The sequence below is a fragment of the Etheostoma cragini genome, chromosome 21 (assembly GCF_013103735.1).
Source record: "Etheostoma cragini isolate CJK2018 chromosome 21, CSU_Ecrag_1.0, whole genome shotgun sequence".
NCBI lineage: Eukaryota > Metazoa > Chordata > Actinopteri > Perciformes > Percidae > Etheostoma > Etheostoma cragini.
Window position 1 is genome coordinate 5575222 of NC_048427.1, and position 23618 is coordinate 5598839.

Below are 23618 nucleotides of genomic sequence, written 5' to 3' on the forward strand. Positions count from 1 at the left end.
AGAGTGAGAGAGTGAGAGACATATTAGATAGAGAAACAGATCATCTATAGAACATTAGAACATCTATTGCTGTCTGGTGCTCCAACCCGGGTCTGGAAGCAGCAGTAGAGCTGGGTGAGGTAGGGGTGTCGGCGAGCAAGCGCCAGGATGCGCTTCTCTGTCATGGTGCAGTCCACGTCGTCGTCCTGCAGGATCACGTCCTTCTTTAAAACTTTGACAGCGTAAACCTCCTCTGTCCCCTTCAGCTCCGCCAACATAACCTTGATTACAGATAAAAGACGGGGAGGAAATTATTGTCATGAATTAATTCTGCATTACAAATTCATTGTAAAATCGTGAAAAACGTGTTCTGAGAACAACTATTGAACTAACAGTGGTTTTAGACTATTGGTTGGACAAAACAAGACATCTGAATATGTTGATTTGGACGTGGGAAACGTTGGGGGTTGAAATGATGGTTCAAAATAGGTGTGTTGGAATGTAAATATGCAATATGCACTATCCTTTTAGCTCTGCTTTGGTCTCCCAGCCGAGCTTAATGTTCAGCAGCTGGTCACTAACTTTGTCCGTCAGCTGCTAGGTGCTGTTCAGCTAGTGGTTTTCAATTAATCAGAACTTTTTTGCTGAAAACAGCTGCCTGCTGATAGAAAAGCAACACCAATTATAGCTGCAGAAAAGGTCAATGCTGAGGAATTTTGAAGGGAAAGTGTCCAAAGCACAATGGCTGATTTTGTATAAGACGTGACATTGTGACTGTTGAGCTTTGAACCCATAGACAATTAGCACACAAATCACACTGATTAAGTTTAGCATAGGACTGGACTTGCATGTGCAAAGTTTGGTGAGTTTTTGTGCATGGGAACCGAAGAAGAAGAAGAATACAGGCTTTCCTAACAACTAAAAACACCATTTGCGAGCATAAAATCAAAACAATGAGCTGAAAGTCAATTGATGACTTTCTGTCTCTTAGTCATTTGAGCAGCTGTGAATAAAAGAACACTGATGATGAGTGCAGCTTTTATGCTATCCATAACTGCATGTGAGACATATTTTTTAGTTAAGAACTGGAAAAAGTTTGGTTTACTGTTTGGAATGGTGCATCGTCAAATGTAATATCTAAAGAAAAAAACAGCTGGATCCATACAATGTTATTGGCATGTGTGTTGTTCTTTCCCTTATATCCCTGCCATCTCTTATGAATGATGGCAACCATGATAAACAGGGTGATAAAAGAACAAAACAAAAACTGTTTCAATTATGAACATAATGCACATCAAACAAACAAGCATCCCCCTCAAACGCCTCCTCTGCGTCGTCGCACCTTGCCGAAGCTGCCTTTGCCGAGAACCTTGATGAAGTGGAAGTCCTTGAGGCTCCTCCTCAGGATTTGTCCGTTCTCCTTGCCTGCCGAAGAGGACGAGGATGAAGAGGAGGTGGTAGAGGAGGAGGAGGAGTGTTGGGGTCCCTGCTGGTCCAGTGACAGCACGTCCTGCAGGCGATCTAACTGTGCCAGGTCTGTGGGTGTCAGCGGAAAAGCAGATCAGACATCAGCAAATAACAGGCCTACTGCCTTTTTTATTTTATTTTTTTAAGAAATGTTGCTCATTATGTGTTAATGATTACTTTTCAATACACTTTTGAAATTGATCATCACATCCTTTTTAAGCATGAGATGACTCAGTTACAGTCTCTCTGATGAGGGTGATTAAGAGCAGCAGTGGCCGGTGTTAAAAAAACAAAAATGGGAATCTCTCCATAAAAAGAAAGTTAACTTTTATTTCTCAGCTTGTAAAGTGTGAGAGGATGATGACTAACTGCGACAACCAAATGGTGGTGGGCGGCTAGATAATGAGGTTAGTCTTATGTATACAAAGACAATAACACATTCTCCTTTTAAGAAATAAGTAGTTAAAACAATATTATTACTGAAGAGGAAACACTACATCTTTAAAACCGCAAGCTGCTTAGAACGCATCTCGAAGTGCTCTGAAATGTCTGCCTGTTGTCAAATCTGTGTTTTTTGACGGTGTGAGTGCTGTGTTCAGTGTTACCCTGCTGTGAGGGGGAGGTGGGGACAGATGGCTGGCTGAAGCTGTTCTCCTCAGTCTGGGAGAGCTCAGGAGGAGACTGGGGAGGGTCCTGCCCTGGAGTCAACTGGAGAGAGATCGAGAGAGACAACATGATCGTTCCTTTGGGCTGCACACTTAAAATCATTTACTTGAATAATAAGTCAGAGAGTTGAATCTAAATTTTTCAGTTGAAGCGTTGAAATCCACAGAATTACACTGAATAAGAAAAAACTCCAGCATGCTAAAAATAGTGTAAATATATGATTTGTATCTGTCGGGATTTAAACTCGGGTAGTTCTCTTAGGCAGAAATTCCATTATAATCTTTTAGCATTTCGTAAATCCTTTAGTTGTTATGTGGTCTGAGAGAAAACTAGAATTCTGGAACCCCTCTTGGCTCTTGTTTCAGACTTTTAAAAAAGTCTAGTGGGTCTTTGGCCAATCACAGGTCATTTAAGAGAGAGAGAGCAGTTCTACAAATGCAGATGTGCCTGCACATCCTTTCAGGTGGTGAAAGACTGATTCAGTGGAGGATAATCTTACACAAATAGTTGCTATTGCCGTATCAAAGGTTTTAGAGACAGAGACAAAATGTTGCTAATAGCTGGCTACAGTTAGCTTTCTGCTAACTGCTCCAACTAATTCAAGTTTGTGTAGCTATGACCTCAAAGCGTAGTATGTCAACTCAAAGGGCGTTACAGTACGGCCACAGTATAGTGCCAATTCTGGTAGAGAGGGGAGAGCTGCACGAGGAGGGCTACATTGTCAGAGTCTGTTTTTTTTCCTTTTGCAAAATACTGCCTACCCCAAATTTAATTGACTTCTAAATGCTGAAGAAATTGAAAAAAAATCATCCATGTCATACCAAGCAATGAAAAGAACCCAATTCCCCTGGTTTGAACAGCAGAATCAAGTTCGACCGGTGCAGATCTGTGTTTCCTGCGTGTATGTTTCCAAATTTCAAATATAACCTTAATAATGGAAATGGTCTCTATTTGTGAGAATGACTCGTACCTTCCTCCTGCGCTGTGCGGTGTTGCTGATCTTGTCCGGCGTGACTCCCAAATCAGACAGGACCTTTGCGATTCCTCGGGCATCCACACCGCAGTTAGGAGCTACATTGGACTCACACCTTCTGTGCACATTCATCTTACACACTGTATCACAACAAAAACACATGAAAATGGTTCAGGTTACAACCAGGAAGGCTTCTTTTTTTAAATATAAAATAGTTATATGGAATTTTTATGAAACTTTTTTTTTCCTGTTTATTGATTAATCTAATGTAACCCCGCAAGACCTCTTACATCACAGCTGAGTGGGCGGCTAGTGGTGCCTAGGGCAAAATCTAAAAGAGGAGAAGTGGCTTTGTTATTACGCAGCCCACCGCTGGAACCAACTGCCTCACGGTCTTAGGAATGCCCCAACCACTGCACTTCTTACATCCAGCCTAAAACCCTTGTTGTTCTCTAGTGCTTTTAGTTAATTGTTTCTAAAGCCCAATACCTTATTGACATTGTATTGTCTTTTATTCATTTTTTATGTCAATATACTGCAGCTCTATAGATTAGCTCTTTTGCTCTTTTAAATAGTATTGTTTTAACTTTGAATTGTTTTGTTTTAATTTTTCCGCTATGGTGTTGTGTTGTTTTCACTACACTGTATAGCACCTGGGACCTACCTACGATGAATCAATTATAAACAGCTTTATAAATAAAACCGCCTTGCCTTAATTTGTCAACTATTTGCGTTTTAAGTGTCACAAAATAGTGAAAAAATGTGAATCGCATATTCTGAAGTCAAGGTGGCATCTCCAAATTGCTTGTTTAGTCTAAACAACAGTCCACAACCCAGAAATATTCCTATAATCAGCAAATATTCATTAATTAAATAATTATTTTCTCAAAAGCATTCACTTTTTTTTGGCCCATGCTCCTAACATTTCATGAAATGGCTTTTAAATATGTTCACCAGTTTTTGATCCAACTAAGTAAGAGACAAGCAGGATTAAACACGTCCTCCCCAGCAAAGATCCAAATGTGTGTGTTGGCATTTATTATCAAACTTTAAGGTTAATGGAATTTTACACTTCATTGTGCCTTGAAGTGCTTTGTACTAAAAATAAAATTACATTTATTAAAACATTTATCATTTTTATTTACAGCCTTTGACTTTAAATAAATATACATTTAGGCTCCAAGGAGGTTACAAAACACGGGCCCCTCTATATGCATCCCATTTGCACTAATACTGTGAATTACTATTTGCACTTGAACTCACCTTTGCACTGCAGGCCCTGCCTCATGAGGCCCCACAGCAGGGAGCCACAGTGGTCACAGAACGTGGGGACCTTGTAGTTGTGGATACTGAACTTATGGGGCATGTTAACACTGAACCGCTGTGAACCCACCTATGGACACACAGACACACAGACACACACACACACACACACACACACACACACACACACACACACACACACACACACACACACACACACACACACGTTAAAAAGAGGTTGCTGCCGCATTATCGGAGGAATAATGCATGTGGGTCAAGTGTAGTACAAAGTGTACGCATGTTACCTCAAGTAAAACAGATTTATTCAGGATAGGCCTGACTGGCAAATATTCAGTTTTTCCTACATGATTACCTGCATGTGTGTTCATTTCTAAATGTGTGTATGACATGTAATGGACTCTTTATTAACAAATAATGCATTTTCTGAGCTTTTTAAATTTTTACCAACATGGATGTTTGCATGTACCTCCTCAGGTGTGTCCTCCTGCTTCTTCATCCCGGCACACTTGGTGATGATGAGCTCATGGCAGCGCTTGTGAACGACACACGTACACACTGAAAGCATCAACATTAGGTGTTCACCAATGTTTTGTCAAATAAAGTTTACATGACGATGAGTTTGGCCGGTACAATTTGAATAGCAATATGTGATGTTATTACTGATGATATCCTGCAGATAAGATGGAGCAATTCTCCAGTGATTCTGATGTGACACTGTTGCACCTAGTGATGAATCGATTTGATACACAGATTTATTATCCGTGCCAATACTGACCTCATTTAAAAAGTTGGGTTGGCTGAATGTGACTGACCCACACTAAAAGTTGATTTAAAAATGTAACAATGCAATCTCAACCTTTTTAAACTAGATAATTAAAATCTACAAAAGCCTAAAAAGAATGTTGTGTAGCTGCAGCCTCTCATACACATACAGTAGATGCTACAATAAGTGCTACATAGTAATGTACAATAAAAGATTGCTGTTATTGGATTGACACTCTACACTCGCCAGACAAATAAATCTGGATTGTAATGTATAATATTTTACAATACCCAGCAAGGACAGCTACAACATGATTAGTAATCCATGATTGTAACTTCTTCTCGGTTGGGCAGTATGTAAGTAGCTCAACTAATGAATTAAGTATCACTTCGACTTCCAGATGAATTTTCATCCACTAAAGAAAAGCATGGCAAGAAAATGTGCAACTGAATCAGTGCTCATGCGCATTTTTTAAAAGTGGATGTTGTAACGGTGTAATGCAGGTCATCTGTGGCTCTAGACCAAATCACAGCTGTCTTTTAGCAACATGTAATCCCTCTTGGGTTCCCATACTTAAATAATACATGATGTGCAGAGTTTCTTGAGAAATTGGAATCCGCCCGAGAGAAAAGTACATACCCTGACACTGGTATCCCTGCTTCCCCAGCACGCCCCTATCAGATCACACACATATGAGTCAGACAGGTTGGTTTAATGAAACATAACAGCAGGTCAGACCAATATGTGTTTGTATGTGTGTTTTTTTCCCACCAGATAAAATCTCTGCAATGTGAACAGTAGGTTGGTTGTCTCAGGTAGGTGGCCATGAACTTGTGTCCATTGACTTGATGGACGCGTCTTCGGACGGCACCCTGACGCCGGCGAGGACCGATTCTCTCTCGAAACACCCGCTCCTCATTCTCATTGGTCCCTGTGGCTGTCGAGAAAGCACACACAAGATAATCAACTGAGAATTTTATTTTGTGTTCCTGAGTTTATATTCACACACATCAGTGATGCTTTCCTAACACTCATTTATTTTCCTTCCTGAGGTGTTTGTACAAATAAGGATCTTTTGCATCATGTTGCTTGAGATGTTTAATCATTCAACGGCCTCTCGTTTTCCTTGTCCCTACCTCCCTCCCTCCCTCCCTCTTCCTCACAAACACCTTAAACCTACCAGAGGCCTTTGCATACGTACGTGTGCATGCTATTTATACTTTCATGTGTGGGCACTAAAACGAAGGACAGCATATTAAAATACTCCTCCTCAGCGAGCACCATCAAACCAGCCGTTCCATTTCTCTCTGCATCTCCCCGGAAAGATAAATGCTTTCCGAGGGTAACCTTAAGACAAGAGAACCACCTCCACTCTCACTCCCACACACACTCCTTCTCTCTGCGCTCCTGTCCTAGTTTGCCTTTCTTTCACACTCCCTCCATCTCTCTCCTGGCTGTGTTATACTGTAGATGTGATTACTGCTGAGTTTGATTACAGACAGGCTGTCTAGGGACTCTCTGTGTCTGTCTGTGCGTGTGTGTGTGTATGTGTGTATGTGATGGTGGTGCTGGTGAGAGGGGAGAGACAGCTTAACAGGCCATTACTGGGATCACTTTGTTTTACATAATACATCATCCATCTGTCCTGGAAACACACACACACGGGCATGCTGACAAGGAGGGTTCACGATAAGGCATAACAACAGTTAAGAGTGATCGTCGTGGAGACAGACGTGTTCTGGTTCAGCTAAAGGACCAACTGGGAGATGGCCGTCCAATAAACACTCACATGGACAGACAGAAGATACAAATTTCACCCAAACATGTGGAAGACCAGCAGACAGAGAAGAGGAAAAGCTGAAATACAGATGGTGATATAAACAAATATGACATAATGAATAAAAAAATAACCTCGGCACTAATCCATCTGCTGCTTTAGTAGATGATTGTAACTAGATTTGTGTACAAAAATAGAAAAATATAGATAGAAAAATGCAACATTTTCTGAAGACGAACAACAAAATAACGTGCACTGAAGGAAAATGAAGTGGTTCCTCAAATGAACAAAAGGTTGTAAGAACTGAAGAAAGAGTGGCTTTAGAAATGACATCCATCAATCAGGAAATTTTCTGGAAGATGACAAAATTAGACTGATATTCAAAATAAAATTAGATGATATTTATAAATCTGAAGCAGAAAGGGCCCAATGGTTAGCACTGTGGCCTCAAAGCAAGAAGGTTGTGGGTTCAAATCCAGGTCGTTCTGGGCCTTTCTGTGTGGATTTTGTATGTTCTCCCCATGTTTGCTTGGGTTTCCTCCAGGTGCTCCGGTTTCCCCCACCATAAAAAAACTGTGCTAGGTTCTCTAGGGAACTGGCTCAGATCTGGCGTTGGTCCCTAGGCGCTGTAAACGGCTGCCCACGGCTCCCTTGAGGGATGGGTTAAATGCAGAGAATTAATTGTGCTACATGTATATGTGTATGTCACAATAAAGTGAGATGAACTCGTCACATCTCTTCAGGCTTAAGAAAACAACATGCCGAACTCAACCAATATATCAGCTGAACACTGATTGGCCCATTGCTAATGATCCTGGTATTTTTTCTAACTTTATTCTTACTCTTTTAAAGAGACATTTTATAAACTGGCTTTTAACTAGTTTTTATTTATTATTCCCTGCTCTTTTGTCATTTGTTTTCTATTACTTAATTACACTGTAAATATTTTGTGTATTTTCTAATTTGATCTGTAAGAACTTTGTAAACTTTTTTTGAAAAGTTCCATAGAACTAAAATATTTCTATCATTGTTATTACTACATCTTATTATTATTGTTATTACTATCATTATTATCATTAGAAGTTATTATATATTTTAATATACTATTATTATAATTATTATTATTGTATGCCAATTTGTATGAAATGAAATTCTGCAATAAATCTGTATAATTAATTTCCATACAGTGCTTAAAGGTAATTAATCTGCATGAATAAAGGTATTACATTGGACAATACAAAGCTGTTTCTTTAAAAAAAAATTAAAAAAAATAAAATAAAAACATAACTCTGGTCACTAATGAAGGTTATCTTTTAAGCTTTGAGGGATGATATTTAAAGGGAACAGAAAAGGATGAAGAAACAGAGAGAGAGACTGCAGATGGTCAGATTAGGTCAGATTATTGTTTTTATGTGCTTCCTGAGAACAACAGATGTATGAGGAGAGGAGAGGAAAAAACAGGAGAGGAACAACTCCATCCAGGCTCGGAAGCAGCTGAGAACAGATTGCACCAAGAGAAAAAAAAAAAGAGAAATCTGCTAAAAATACCACCTCTTCCGCTAGTTCCCATCCTCTATATCGCCATCCCTCCTATCAGCAAACACACACACACACAAACACACACACACACACACACACACACGCACACTTTGATTTTATACATTAACATGACAAGCACTTTTGCCAGCTGAAGTCAGGGTGGAAGTTCAAGAGTGGGCGTTGAGTGGGTCGTGAGGTCACCACAGTGTCCAATCATTGATGAGGAGGGCAAGAAACTGACGCCTAAGTGTGGATGTGTGTGTGTGTGTGTGTCTGTGTGTTATCCGTAGCTCCATCTCACCTACTATTTTAAGAATCTACTCCCTCTCTCTTCACTCTCTATTGCTCTCTTTATCAGTCTACAGTGAAACTACAATGTACACGCACACACACACACACACACACACACGCACACACACACGCACACACACACGCACACACACACACACACACACACACACACACACACACACACATACACAAGCACACTTTTGGAAGGCAGAACAGTTCCTATTTATAATCAGGTGTGAAGACACACAGGTGCAGGTGAAACCCATTCTTATCATACATAATGTGAGTCAGTAACTGTATGTGTATGTAAAGGCCAACTGAGAGAGATATTCTGGATGTTTCCATGATTAATTAATACAAACAAATAGAGGAGAAGGAAATGGAGAAGAGTGAGGAGAAGAAAGTTCTATTAAATCTGTTAACTAACTTTCTAGGAAAACAGGAAGCAATCTTTCTATTGCACTCGATGGCCTCACGTGTACAGTATGTTAGGTTAAGCCTGCAATAGTTCTGATGTTTTGTCCACTCGGGGGCAGCAGAAATAAGTTGCGAACACAACATTGACATATCATCACCTTTTAAGTTCATATGGCCAACATGTTAGTAAACGGTTGCTTTTTACATCCAGCTGTTACAGAGAAACATTATCAATATTTTGGAGTTGTGCTGTTTTCAATTTTTTGTAATCTCCTTTAGCTCTGTTTTTGGTCTCTACTTACTCCTGGGGGATATTTCTCTCTTTAGGTGCTAAATGCTCCACTTTGTTTACTGTGTAGTGTTTAACTGTGTGCTGTTTGGTGAGGAGCAGTTATTGTTCAGTCGGTGTATTTTTAGAGCTTTTTCACTGAAAACAGCTGCATGTGGTGGCCAAAAAAACAATACTATGAGAGCAGTGAGAGTGAACCACAACAGTAAAGTTGTGGGGTAAGATAGCCAAACAACAAACTCATTGAACTTACTTACTCAAACTCATTATTGAGCTCTGTAAAGCTGAGGGGAACTTCAGATTCAGGTGATAATTCTCAGTAGGTTTATCTCTACAAGCAACTTCTTTAACATTGTCATCTTATTATAAAAACGACTTGTAGTTGCTTTAAGCTCATTGTAAAGCAACAAAACCCATCCAAATAAGTCCTTAAAGTATATTATAGGAAAAGAATTATGATTAGAATGAGGCTTTAAATGATAAAAGGACACATATATCTTATTATTCAGTATTCAGATAGCTTTGGCCACCCGCATAACACTTCCATTTGTCATGCATCTCCTGATACTTTCATGACAGAGAAAAATAATAGGTATAATCAATAACACATCTCATGTTTAAGATAGTTAGGTTTTATTACGCATGCCACAATGGAATAAGTCAAAGCTGCACTCGTTAATAAAGCTTTGACAAATTGGCAGAACGTGCGGCGAATTAAGACACAGATATGTTCCCCAGGAGTGGGGAGGAAAACCAAACCAGAGCTAAGGAGAGGAGTGAATATTGGACTTACTTTTTTCAGGTGCTCAAAAACAAGACTCCAAATCTGTGTAAACAGGCAACTATTTGCTAGCAAGTTTGTCAAATCAACTTTACTTAAAGCTGTACTTTCCCCCAGCACATACCACCGTGTCTGAATGGGTGTTTTGTTGTGTGATTCCTTCTTTTTTTACAAGTAAAGTAGTGCAATGTGGTGGTTTTACCCTCAGTGGAGGATCCGGACAGATCAATGACCACGTGCACCTTCCCCTCTGGCTCCAAGTCAATCTGCAACAAACAAAGAAAAAGAGAAACAGAAAGTAAATCAGTGAGAGATAACACATCTGAACAGTGAGTGCAGCAGTGGGGCTTACCTCCAGCACAAACAAACACACCAGCGCACATGGACGAGCTCATTATCTTCACTACAATTACACTCCTCCCCACCTATTGCATCATTATCAGAATAAACATCAGCATCTTTATCACTATTTCAATTTCTATCCTCAACATCATCACTTCAGACCCCATTTACTCCTAGTGTTAACATATCTGATACCTTATGTGGATAAAGAATTCCTATAACAAGGCAATTCACACCTGGTGTTTATAAGCATTCTTGTTGTCTCGAATCGGCACTTGTAATCCCATCTCAATGTTTAAACTAAGTACAATTTATCTTTTGCAGAAGTTGTCTATCTTTTAGCAAGGCTTGCTTGACAAAGCAGAAAGTGGAGAATGTGGTCCGGTCGATAAGATCGCATTTTGATTGCAACCTTCTTCAACCACTGGTACTCAATAAGGGACCTGGGACTGCGGGGTGGTCTGTTGGTCAAAAATATACACAGGAAATGTGGTCGATCCTGCCGGTCAAATAATAAAAGCAACAGAGACACCAAAGAGGAAAGAAAGTTACGGCTCAACTGTATTACCTTGAGGAGATGATCTATTACAACTTCCAGATGTTACATTTTAAAAGTGGAATACGATTAAGTCAATGTAACTGATGAAGCCACAGTTTAATTCATAATTGCAGACAGACTATAATGTAATCATCCACCTATCGAGTGTATGTTGCAATGAATAGTCCTATTTCTCCTTCCTGCTTCAGGCTAGATAACAATGACCGTCCAGTGTTTGCAGGAGAAGATTGTTTTCATATAGAGATTATAAGGTATAACATTAACTTTCTGAATATTATCATAGGGAATATTACGTTAATATTAACCACAGCAGCAATAAAAAAGGTATAGGGTTGTATAATGCGTTTAAAAATACTAAATATATAAAAAAGAATGTCCTCAACAGAGTCAAATCAGCTTTTTTTTTACAAAATGTTCTTGTGCTGTGAAGAGTTTTCAGCCAAATGTGCAGCATTGCATGTTGGACAAAGTAATGCTTGTGGAGCCTCAGCCAAACTTCTTATTTTTAGACACCAGTGAGCCCAGTCCTCTCTGTGTCAACCGAATTGATTCCTTGTGTTACACTCACAGGGATGTTGTGAGTTGCCAAAACACAGACTAGTTGTTGAAGGATAACCTAAAGGGGAAGTACCTGTGTTATAATCCATTCATCCTCTATATACATGGCATAAATTATAAACAACAAAAATAAATAAAAACTGATTGAAGCAGCATATTTTCTTAATTATTTTATCAATCATTAAGGTTTTATGTTTAAATTCTTAGCAAACATAATGAATTACCTGTCATTATGAGTTATGTGTGGGTTTCAGCAGGTGTCATTAAAATGGAGGCTAATTTATTCTGGGATCTTCATAGGCACGCAGAAAAAAAATACATGTTGCTGCTCATACATTACTAGATAAGCAAACATACAATCTGCGTACACACAAGACTTATTATACAAATAATGACATCACCTCTTTTCAATATACAAGTACGGAGATTAGAGAGAGTGCAAAAGAGAGCGCTAGAGAGACAGACAACACAGGAAAGGAGAGTGAGAAAGAGAGGTTTAAATCCTTAGTTAAGCTCTGGGACAGCAGCAGATCCTCTTATGCAACAGACAGACTCACACACAGGCAGCAACACACACACACACACACACACACACATTGCTGAACATGAGACACAAAGATTGCACAGAAACTATTATCAGACGCAATGCATAAATCTCATGTAGATACAGCAGCAAAGGTACACAATCACATGGAGAAGAAACTACTACAGTATTGAGATATGCAGCAGCACATGGCACTTCAGTCATAAGCACCTAAATTTAAAAGTTACCGTCTCAAGTCATGTACAAAACAGAAAACAGAGTGAGTGAAAGAGGACGGGATAATGGACAGCAACTTAGAGGTAAGCAAGCAAAAAAATTATTAAGACATACATAAAATAATTAGGCAAAACACATATAGGCTATTCATCTACTTTATCACATTACATCTGACCACCTACTGTTTCATGTTGTAAGAAGCCAATTATGCACCTTTACACATGACTGCGCCTCTGATATAGAAGATTACTAAATATAGTTTATAAAAAGCTCAGTAGACGAGACATTTCATTAAAACTTGTGTGTGACAAATACTTTGTATGTCAAAATCTAACAAACTCAGATTCATATACAGTATACATTTTTTTAATCACGCGTGGAAACATAAAGCAAATGCTGCATGGAGATGCATCGATAAACGGATTAGAATCGAATAGTTGGCCTCTGAATAGAACCATGAGGTGCCAAGAGATCCCCCCCCCCCCCATGAATACACAATTAGAAAAAAAAAACATCTGCAGGTGAAGAAGAACTATGCTGTATTTAGAAATTACAAAAATTTAAAGATAAAGTAGGAAAGATATTTTGTCAGTGTTTGATTACATACTTGTTGAACTTTGATTGCATACTAGTCCCTTGAAATATCAATGACTGATTCAAAGCTGTCACTTCAATCCAGCTTTTCTAATAAGATAATTCACGCAATTTTTTTTTTGATGGATACATAGGGTTATAAGATTAGCGTGGGTCATTTAAAGCAGGGGTCTCAAAAAGGTTTAAGCCAAGGACCCCTTAGCTTAAAGAGAGACGGAGCACAGACCCTCTACTACATATATTGTACAACATTAATTTGCACATTAAACTGGGCCTAAACAATAACATGTAGGCCTAAAGTTTTTATACATACCTTTTTTGCACAGAATACAAACTAAAATAGGCTAATAATTGTTGGCATGATTTTATAAATCATAATACATACATGTGGCACAGTAAATCCTAAGGTTTAACTGTATCTGTAGATGGCTCCCTTAGTGACTACCTTACCTATAGACCCGTAAGCTTTTCATCAGTGGGTATGTATATTTGCTAATAAGGGGTAAATTAATTATAGGTCTTTTTCATTTTTGAAAAAACGTAACAATAATTTTGAGGCTCCCCTGCACTGAGTCTGAGGACCCCCCAAGGGTCCAGGACCCCCTGCTGAGAATCTCTGATTTAAAGAATAGCTCAGATTGTAGCGCAAGTTTAGCGAGTGTGTGGTTGAGAGACACACACACTGTAGCTTCTCAAGACCTAAGTAAAGTTCATATGTTTTGCCTTCTAACTCCAGGATAGGGATTCTGAAACAGTTAACACAGGTGTTTCCATGTTGCATATTATTTTTTGTTATATAAAATCAAGCCTCCTTCTAAATTAATTAACTGTCTTAAACCAGGATTTTGTTCCATTAAGTCAGCCTACACAGCAGTTTCAGAACAGGCTTTTTGAAATGTATCTAAGTGCAGTAGAGCAAGAGGTAATACATTGTTTCAGTAAACTATTGAAAGCTGAACTCACACTCTTTTGCAAATAATCACATAATTTGAATGAACAGCCAATTTAGAACTAGTTGCAAAGCCAAACACAACGGCACCACTGTGACATTAGAAATGGACAGAAAAATCCAATAAAATCATAAATCACAATCATTTGTATGACAATTAATCTTAAACTACAATTTCATGATTTATGAGAGCCTTAGCAACCACAATTAATGAAGAAGATGCAAAATGTCTTGGCGATTGATAGAGAGGTTGAAAGAAAAATAATCTGTAACTATTTTGATATTGCAATGATTGTTTCAGTTGTTTCTTAAGCAATGAATTTGCTGCCTTCCATTGTCATATCTTATTGTAGACTGAATATCTTTGAATTTTGGGAAAATAAATCTTGTGCTCTGTGCAACCTTGAGCACTGTGAAGTTAAGAGTTTTTGACATTTCATAGACTAAACAATTAATTGGAAAAAAGCAGATATTGCAGCAGATATTTATTTAAAATAGGAACAGTGAATATTGATGAACATTTTTATAAATAAGTAAGATTATAGCCGTTGGCCATTTACATCTTTAGTTCCTTTGGCAAATTGATGTTAAATTCAAACACAACAAAATCAATATGTCAAGGAATCTATCTGAAGCAACATACAATAAAAACACAGAGAATGTAGCACATATGCAGTATGTATATAGCACATGTGCAGTATCATCTTTTTGTTGAATGTATAACACATAAAAACAGCATGGAATTTGTGACCTATAAAAACTATTGGATTCTTGATGTCTACCCTTGAAAATGAAGTGCTAATCCCTAAACGTAACCTCTTGCATAACTGCGCATCTCAGTGAGGATTTCAGCTGAAAGATGGACTCAGAATGATTTGGAACATAGTGGAGCAAATGGACAGCGCCATCATTGATGTAGTGCTCGGGATCCTGGGGTGGCATGCAAGCCAAAAGCTGCACTGTTCTCACATGGCCAGTTACTGGCCACTCGGGCTGTGAGGTGCCTTCAAGCTCTATTTTCTGTCTAAATCAAGAAGAAAAACTACTACACAGTTTTGGGGTAGTGAAGATCAATTAGGCCATGCCAGTGTTCAATATCATACCAAAAGAAATCTAAAATAAATTGATTTTAATTCTTGGAATTAATTCTTGGAACCACCATGTAATGGTAAAACAATTAAAAACCCATGACACAGCACATTATTTTACCGATTTAACATACTTTTTAGATTAGTCACAGGCTTATTTATATTATTGAAGCTGTTAACTCCATTTGAATGACTGGTATAATTGTATGAGCAAATGAGCTCAGAGGGGGACCAAAATGAGATTAAAACAATCTAAAACGCTTGCCAGTGCCAGCGTAGCATTGATTATTAAGAAGCATAAGCTGACCTGATGGATTATAGCAATGCTCTCACCCCAAGGTGTCCTTAAGATGGCTTTCATTTTCACTCTAATTTCATCCATAAGTAACACACTGACAGACTCAATGTATGATTATTTTGATCCCAGGTTTCATACAATTTTTGTAGTAAAACATCTAAAAGCCAAAATCCAATAATGTGGTGGACTCTGGGAGAAAAAACTTATCAAATAGAGGGCAGTGGTCTAATTTGTGTCGGTTTGAAGTCCTTGATGTCAAAACAATTGAGAACCACTGCATTAGTACAATAGAACATGTATTAAGTCGGGTATAATCCCAGAAATGAATTGAACATCTGGCTGTTAGGATACCTGAGAATGTAAAAGTGTATTCAGAAATGTCATGAGAAATAAAAAAAATTCTCACACTAATGTTAGCAATACAAATATGTCCCTGGTTACCATTCTACTACGGTGTTTACTGATCCTTTGTATCCTGGCAACAGACATTTCTATGGTTGCAGTGGTGATTCTTTTTTTTTTGTTGGTGCAAGCTCATAAAATGCTATAGCTTGTAACATCCCTAAGAATGGATGTATATGGGTCACATTTTACAGGGGACAGTTGTAGTATTGTTGTATCTTATCTCGTATCTTTGGTAGAGAATAGTTCCACAATAGAAAATAATGGCCTGAAGGTTTTTTTTGTGATTTGGGTAAACTGACCCTTTAACCTTTATCTAGATATTCTTTGACCACAAGATGGATTACATGATTTGGTAATTGAAAAGCACTCTATGAGAAAGTAAATACTTTACTTACTTAGCAGTAGCAGTTCATTAGAAACTAATTAAGCAGCCTACACATGATCTGCGGTAAACATGCTCTGCGCCGGCCGTTCCATTGTTTTTCTATTGGGAGAGCGACGCCGTCCATCTAGCTGGGGCGGCAACCTTTGCGTCACGCTCTGCTCAAAGCTTAAATTATTTCAACTTTGACCTCATTGCCGCTGACCTTTCAAGGCGAACCCAATTCCAGAAGCAATGCACTTTGCCTCCCTGCTCTGCGCCCTACCTCTCGGTTTTCCCACAGATCGTGTGCGGGGCAGCTTCAGACATAAATATTGTGGTACACACCAAATTTACACGGGTAACTTATTGCGAGAGAAGCATAGGTATAGCTAATAACATTAATGAAAGTCTCATCCCATTTAGGTGTCTGGGTAAGCCAAGCAAGCGTGCCAGCATTTCTAATAACTGGGCTTTAAACTGGGGACACCTAAATGGAAACCATGTGTTTATATCAAAAAATTTAGATAAATAAATAATAGATAAATAAATTGCTTTCCTCTTGTTGAGATGTTTCAGGGACCTTAGCTTATTATACATCCTGGCTTCCCAGCACCATTGTTAATGTTAATAGTTACACCTCTTTCCTGCTCTGACAACATGTCAACATGTCAGCCGTGAGAAAGCTCCACTGGAGTCAATTTACCGTCTCTCTTTCTGTGATTTTAGGCTCATATGTCTCTATTTGAACTGCCATGTCATTACATACACCCAACCCTCCAGCAGGTAATTCAGGATTAAACAAACACTAATACACATATAGTATTTTGAATGAACAACCCTCATGCATTTTAATGTAATCAAGTCGACTGTGGGTTGTACCGGGCCTAACCACAGGTGCGCCAATGAGTTTAATCCCACAGTATTTCAAACAGAAAATAATTTATGGTCAGGATTGGGCAATGTGACAATACATTTCTACCTTTTCCGTAAAGCTGCATTTATTTGCTGCTGCTATTATTATACTATTATTAGACTTAATGGATAAAATGATGTAATGTGTAATAATGAATATGTGGAAAGGAAGCTTGTGTTGTTTTAGTGATGAACCCACAGAGAATTTTGGTAAAAATGCTGATAAACCCACTGTAGATTCCGACACTGAGGTAACTGGGCTGTTAACACTGTCTTGCTTGATGTTAGATTAGCATTTTAACTAGCGTTAGCCAATGCTGTCGTCTAAAATTCCTTACCAACATGCTATACCTAGCACGATAAAAACAGATTGTGAGATTCTTAGTCTGTTTTTATTACAATTCTGTAGTTATAGAGTGAGTGAAGTACCAAAGACATTTAGTACCATTACTGAATTCCAGGTACTGGTACCTGTTTCAATGTTATTGGTACTAAACCCTACTCTACACAAGTAGACAAAAACTCAATCAAGGCAGCTTTAAATAGCAGTGGTCGTATTAGGCTGTGGTCAGCATCATTGGGAATTAATATTAGATTTAGCATTAATATGATGAAGAACCTTGATTTGTCATTTATATCTTTTACGTGATAAGCCCAAAATTGATATTTGAATTGATTTATTTTCATGAATAAATGGTTTCTCAATGGCATTTCCAGAAAATATACTAAATCATGAAATATCTATTAAATGTCAGACCTTGGTGAAGAGGTGTGTCATAATTTCCAATCCCCAAAGACCAAAAGATATTTAATTTACAAATACACAAAACTGGGACAATCTTTGCCTGATGAGTGGTTTGAACCATTAACTGATCACCCAAAATGCGTGTGATTTATTTTCTATCAACAGAGTAATGGAATAATTGACTAATAGCTTCAGCACTAATCTGAGGGTATATACAAAGATAGAAGATTTTATCCACATCACCACCCCTATTAAATGAACTGTAACGTGACTTGGATTAAACCTGCTGTGTACAGACACACACATGCACTGAGTTTCCCCGCCCAGCTGGGAGGAGAGAGAGCTGGAGAATCTAGTTCGTCTCATTAATCTTGTTAGTCCAATTAAGACGCTGATACAGGCAGGGAGACTGAGAACTTTCCACACCCTGTGTGTGTGTGTCTATCACACACACACACACACACACACACACAGGAAGCTGAGTGTCTGTGTCTGGGGATTTCAAAATGGACTTCGGAGGGAGGTTAGCGTTAAACACACATACAAGCTTAACTATCTTGTGTTCATCGCATCGCCACACAGACGAACACAGATGCACTTCTGACAGAATTAAAACACAAACACACACACACACCATATGCAGCAGCATAGAGAAGCACTCAACCAAGCAGACAGGGCACTCCAAGCTTACATTATATCAATACTGTGGAGCTAACCCCCTCCCACTCTCTGTCCATCTAGCTCCCTATCTCTGTCCAACCAGACAGCTCTCTCAGGAGCGTTTAGTCTCAGTGACAGCCTCCCACATCCATCTGTCAAAAAACAAATTTTGGCTTTGAGAGAACTCGATGTCATTCACACAATAACATGTGTACTTGTGTATGTGTGTATTTGCCCTTCCCTCAGCAACTCGTGTGTCTATGCCTGTACATGTGCGCGCACACACACACACACACACACACACACACACACACACACACACACACACACACACACACACACACACACACACACACACACACACACACACACACACACACACACAGGAGGCCCAAGCTGAGTGAGACAGCATGAGAGTCATGCATCTTTAATGTAACATCACAGACGGCTAATAATGTAAGAGGAGCTGAGCTGTGTGGTGGGGGTAGTGGGGAAAGATGGGGGAGATTAGACCTAACCCTGCCCCCTGCCAAAAGTGATAGGTCGAACGGTCCAGTAGAATCAACAGGAGTAGAATCTGATTTAGGAGAATGGACATTCCCGATCAAATCATCCTGTCTGTTCAGTCGTCTTAAAGCTCACATACATGCAAAATGAATGTGTGATATATCCAGATGGGCTGGCAGACGGCCTGTTGAGCAGCCTCTGTAGATCACAGTCAACGCTGTTGGATCTGTCTAAATGAAAACACACTTCATAAAGACTCAAACTGCTGAAGGAAACCTGTCCTAGGGCTGATTCATTTGAGGGAAATTGTTAATTTTGGTGAAGGGGCTGGTGGTCAATGTGAAGGTTTGTGTCAAATAGAAGCACAAACGTGTCTTGTTTGATGAAAATAAAAAAGGTGAAGCAATTAAAGCGCAAAGTCCCTATCAGATTACATTAGTAGGACCTTCGCATGCCTCTACTATCTGTCCATTAAATACGAAGGAACCACCAACAGCTGAAAAAAGGGGGGAACAGCTAGCTGGCTATGTCAGAATCAGAATCAGAAATACTTTATTAATCCCCGAAGGGAAACTCTGTGTTGCAGTTGCACAAATAGTAGAAATATCAGAGTAGAAATATAAATAAAGAAATATAAGGAGTGTCGATATGTACGCTATTTACATAGTTAAAGGAATGTTATGATACAGTATTTACATAATTAACATAATTAAGGAGTTGCAATGGTGAAAAGTAATAATAATAATGATAATAATAATTATTATATTATTATAGAGTTATAAAGTTTAATGGCCACAGGCAGGAATTACTTCCTGTGGCGCTCTGTGGTGCATTTTGGCTGAAATGGTCTGAGGAACATTTGACCACATAGTTTGTAGTATAAAGGCTAATGCGTCCTGATACATCCCTACCTGAAGCAACAGAAAAATACATCACTGCTGGACGTGGTGGTTGTTTTGGTGACAGCACGCCAATGTTCTATAACTTGCCTATTTTAGAACGAGTTGGACAAAGTGTTGTCATCGCATTGCCCGATGGAAGGAAATGTGTTGGACCGACACAACCGCTAACGTGACTGGCAAGAGTGTAATGGAAACCTGTGCGCGGGGCCCTTTGGCCTTCTAGTGGAAGGGAAGTAGGCAGTAACGAAAGCTGAAGACACATGATAGATAGGTGTGAATGGCGATGCGTCTTGGCTGTCCATTTGTGTTGGGATCACCGAAACGCATTTTAAAACCTAGTGTAAACAGGGTCGTAGACACACTCCTTGGGTAACAGAAAGACAGAGGGGATAGAAAGTTTCACTTGCTGTCCCAGATATTCCCTATCACTGACAAAATGCATTAAACACCCTCCAGCACATACACACACGCATATGGTTGACCTGATTTGGCATCAGTGGGCAGAGCACTGTGCTTATCTTTTGTGTGTGTGTGTGTGTGTGTGTGGGTGTGCATGCCTGCGTGTGTATTGTTACAGTGGCCACAGCACATCTTAAATCCAGTCTGTCCTACTTAACCAGCAGGTCACTGAGGGGTGGAGCCTATGATGTCATATAACTTGCCATGTTGAGGGGATGGCCTAATGACAGTATAGCTGTGACCTCAGTGATCAGAGTCATGTCTTGGCTGAGGACGACAATGCTGTGCTGTCCCTTACACAAAGGTACAATGGCATTATGAAGGTAAGGGACGAAATTTTCAACGCTACCTTCCATGGCAAATAATATATTAAGGACCCAGTCACATAAGAAGGTAGCACAGCAAAGTTCATTCACTCACTCAAAATAGTCAATCTTCGTGACATAGTTGGTGAACTACTGTAGCTGGTGAGCTAAAGGGCCCCTTCACCAAAAACCAGCACTGACAGGACATCTTACTGACGAGACCTTGATGTACCAGCCAGGCATTGACCATAAAACATAATTAAGAGCAGCCAAAATATTTACGTCAACCTACTTGCAGTAATTCAAAGTTAGAAATTCCTTAAGTGTTAACAAAAAAAGTGCAAAATTTGCTAAAAAGACAAAGTTATGACATTCATCAAATCCAATATTAACACTTGTATAAATGATTCAACTTAATGTAAAGGAATTCACGCTATTTGTATCCCAGAAAACAAATAAACAAATCAGAGAAAATGTGTCACACAATATCTTATATCTGCAATGACTACTACAAGGCTAGAAATAATCATCTTAAACAATGTTTTTTTTTTTTACTGTAGGCTCAAATGTTAGCCTCAGAAAGACTTGATAAACTTAACTGTTTTAACATTTTTTTAAAGGAATGGTGACTGGCTTCTTATTGAAGTGCTTCAGTCAATTATCCTGGCTGCTGTAAGTAAGAGCATGTGAGTGTGTGTTGATGCCAAGTGTCAAACAGTTCTCCCCACTGTATTTACATGTAGACAGAGCTTATTTCTACACCTCGTATACCGCTTTCTCTCCTTCATCACTATTTTCCTCTTCTCCACAGCCTTGACCTCTTTCCTGTAAATGTTTTTCCATATCCCTTTACGTCCCCAATCTATCTTTACTTAATTTCTACTTACTCTGCTTACTTTTTCTCTGTCTATCTTTCCGTCTCCAGGGTATGCCATTATAAAAAAAAACTTAATTAAATACTTTAATTACACCCTTTTAATGCTGGAACTGTTTTTAAGACTAGAAGTGAAGTGGATGAAACAAGACCATATCCAATTTAAAATCTCAACTAGAAGTTACAAATGCAGATGATAATATTAATTTAACCATTTTGTATTTTATATTTGAACTCAACAGTGACAACCAATCAGAGACATCACTGTTAAGCTTAGGACTGTAGGTAGTGTAGTAATTTCCCATGACATTACAAATAAATGATTTCTTTTATAACCAGCTTTATTTAATACTAGGCATGGGCCAGTTACCAGTTTCAATGTATACCGTGTTTTTAAACAGTCAAGGGTTCAAATCCACAAACCTTTTTTGTCGTACCATTCCTAAGGTATGAGCTGTTTTTTATGAGTGGTCAAGAAGAGAAAGTGCCGTTTTGTAATCCGTCTCCCTGCCGGTGTGCAGTATGTTTAAAAATGAAATACGCTGTGTTCAATGGAAAAACAATGGTGTTTTTTTACCCCGACATAAAAAAAAATCTTTTAAAGCTGTATTTGCAATTCCGCGAATACTGTGAAACTGTGATTTTTTAGGGTTATCATACCGTCAGAATCGCATACCGGCCCATGCCTATTACACATGGACTTTCAAAAGGTGTTTCACAATTTCGCAGCTTGTGGTGAGTCTACCTTGGATGTTTGAGAAAATTATGGCTGATAATCAAAAACCTTATGCAAAATATGAATGGGATTTTCACAGTGTTGAGCTCTATAACAACTGTAGGAATTGGGTTATAAAATCTAACAACAGCTGACACAATACTGGGGATCCCTTTTTTTAATGCTAGTGGGCGGTTGGTGGAAAACAATCTTTTGTTGAAGAAAATTTGGTCTGCGTTGTACAGATGATTCAGTTACAAGATGCCAACAGAAAACCATGAGAATATATATTTCTAATGACCATGTTTTAATGTTCTAAAAGGTATCATTATTTTTTAGCAATTAGCTAAATCATATACCAAAATCATTTTAGCATGGGCAAGTACACTGTGAATATTTAAGGCTGTGCTTCCATAAAGAAAGATATTATTATTCTGTTCAATAATATGTTTTCTTAGCTTTGGGCATAATTCTACATTTTATTTACTGGCTGCATTGTGGACACATGGGATTCTACATACAGTATTACAATAACATTTATGACAGCAGCCAAATATACCCTTTTATCTAAACAGCTCATTTAGAAGTGAAAAGTAAAATCAACAATATTGTAATCATCCACTGCATTGTTCTGCCACACCATACCAGAGTTACCACAGCAATGAACACACACACGGTGGTATCTATATAAAGGCGATGGAAGGCAATTTTGTTTAAATACTGTAACACTTTTTACTACAAGTAGACTTACTGTGCTTTAGGTTAAAAGTAACATGTACAGAAAACATGTATATTAACTGGGTATTTGGCAGCAGGGTATGGATTATTTGATATCTTACATTAAGGCCAAATATTGATCTAAACTTCATCAATAAAAAGTATGTTGTGTCAGAAGAAATCTAAGAAGAAACTCTGGATGATTATAGTGGACATTTGATAAAGCTAAGACTTTTTATTTTTATCTCCAAATAAGTGGTGAAAAGAAATATAATGTGTTTAGCTGAGTGCCTGCAAACACACAACAATTATGCTAAAATTGAATTTTCCTTAAAGAAGGGACATTTTTAAGTTTCTCTAGCTTTGATATTAAATTATTCTGACTTCTCAAAGAACCACCAAAGCACTGTTGTTTTTTGTTTTTCTCTGATCTTATCAACTCTCACCTTCCCATCTCTCTGTCTCTGGTGGGTGAGAGGCTGTCGCCAAGGGGACGGGCTGTCATTGTCGCCATGGGGATGGGCTCCAGAGAGCATCTCATTTACTGAGTGGGACAATTAATAAACATCAAAGACTGGTTAATATTTCACCGGCGGCACAGAGCAGCAACCTGGCCCACAGCACTCGGGTCCACAGGTGTATCATGGAGAGGTGGTGAAAGACAAAAGAGAACAGGAAG

At 38.7% G+C, this 23618-nt stretch overlaps 1 protein-coding gene across 3 annotated transcripts in view; it reads right to left on the reverse strand.

Annotated features, from left to right (window-relative positions):
- The window catches only part of prkcea (protein kinase C, epsilon a), a 43503-nt gene that overhangs the window by 12975 nt on the left and 6910 nt on the right, over positions 1–23618 (reverse strand). For all 3 annotated transcript variants that reach the window (XR_004654952.1, XR_004654951.1, XM_034859410.1), the window contains exons 2-10: positions 10429–10492; positions 5904–6069; positions 5772–5806; positions 4836–4924; positions 4349–4478; positions 3083–3225; positions 2052–2154; positions 1322–1515; positions 87–260 (exon numbers count right to left, since the gene is read on the reverse strand). Coding sequence is in view for 1 of the 3 variants with exons in the window: in XM_034859410.1 (XP_034715301.1) it covers positions 87–260; positions 1322–1515; positions 2052–2154; positions 3083–3225; positions 4349–4478; positions 4836–4924; positions 5772–5806; positions 5904–6069; positions 10429–10492 (1098 nt within the window). In the remaining 2 variants the exon portion in view is untranslated. The remainder of the gene's footprint in view (positions 1–86; positions 261–1321; positions 1516–2051; positions 2155–3082; positions 3226–4348; positions 4479–4835; positions 4925–5771; positions 5807–5903; positions 6070–10428; positions 10493–23618) is intronic.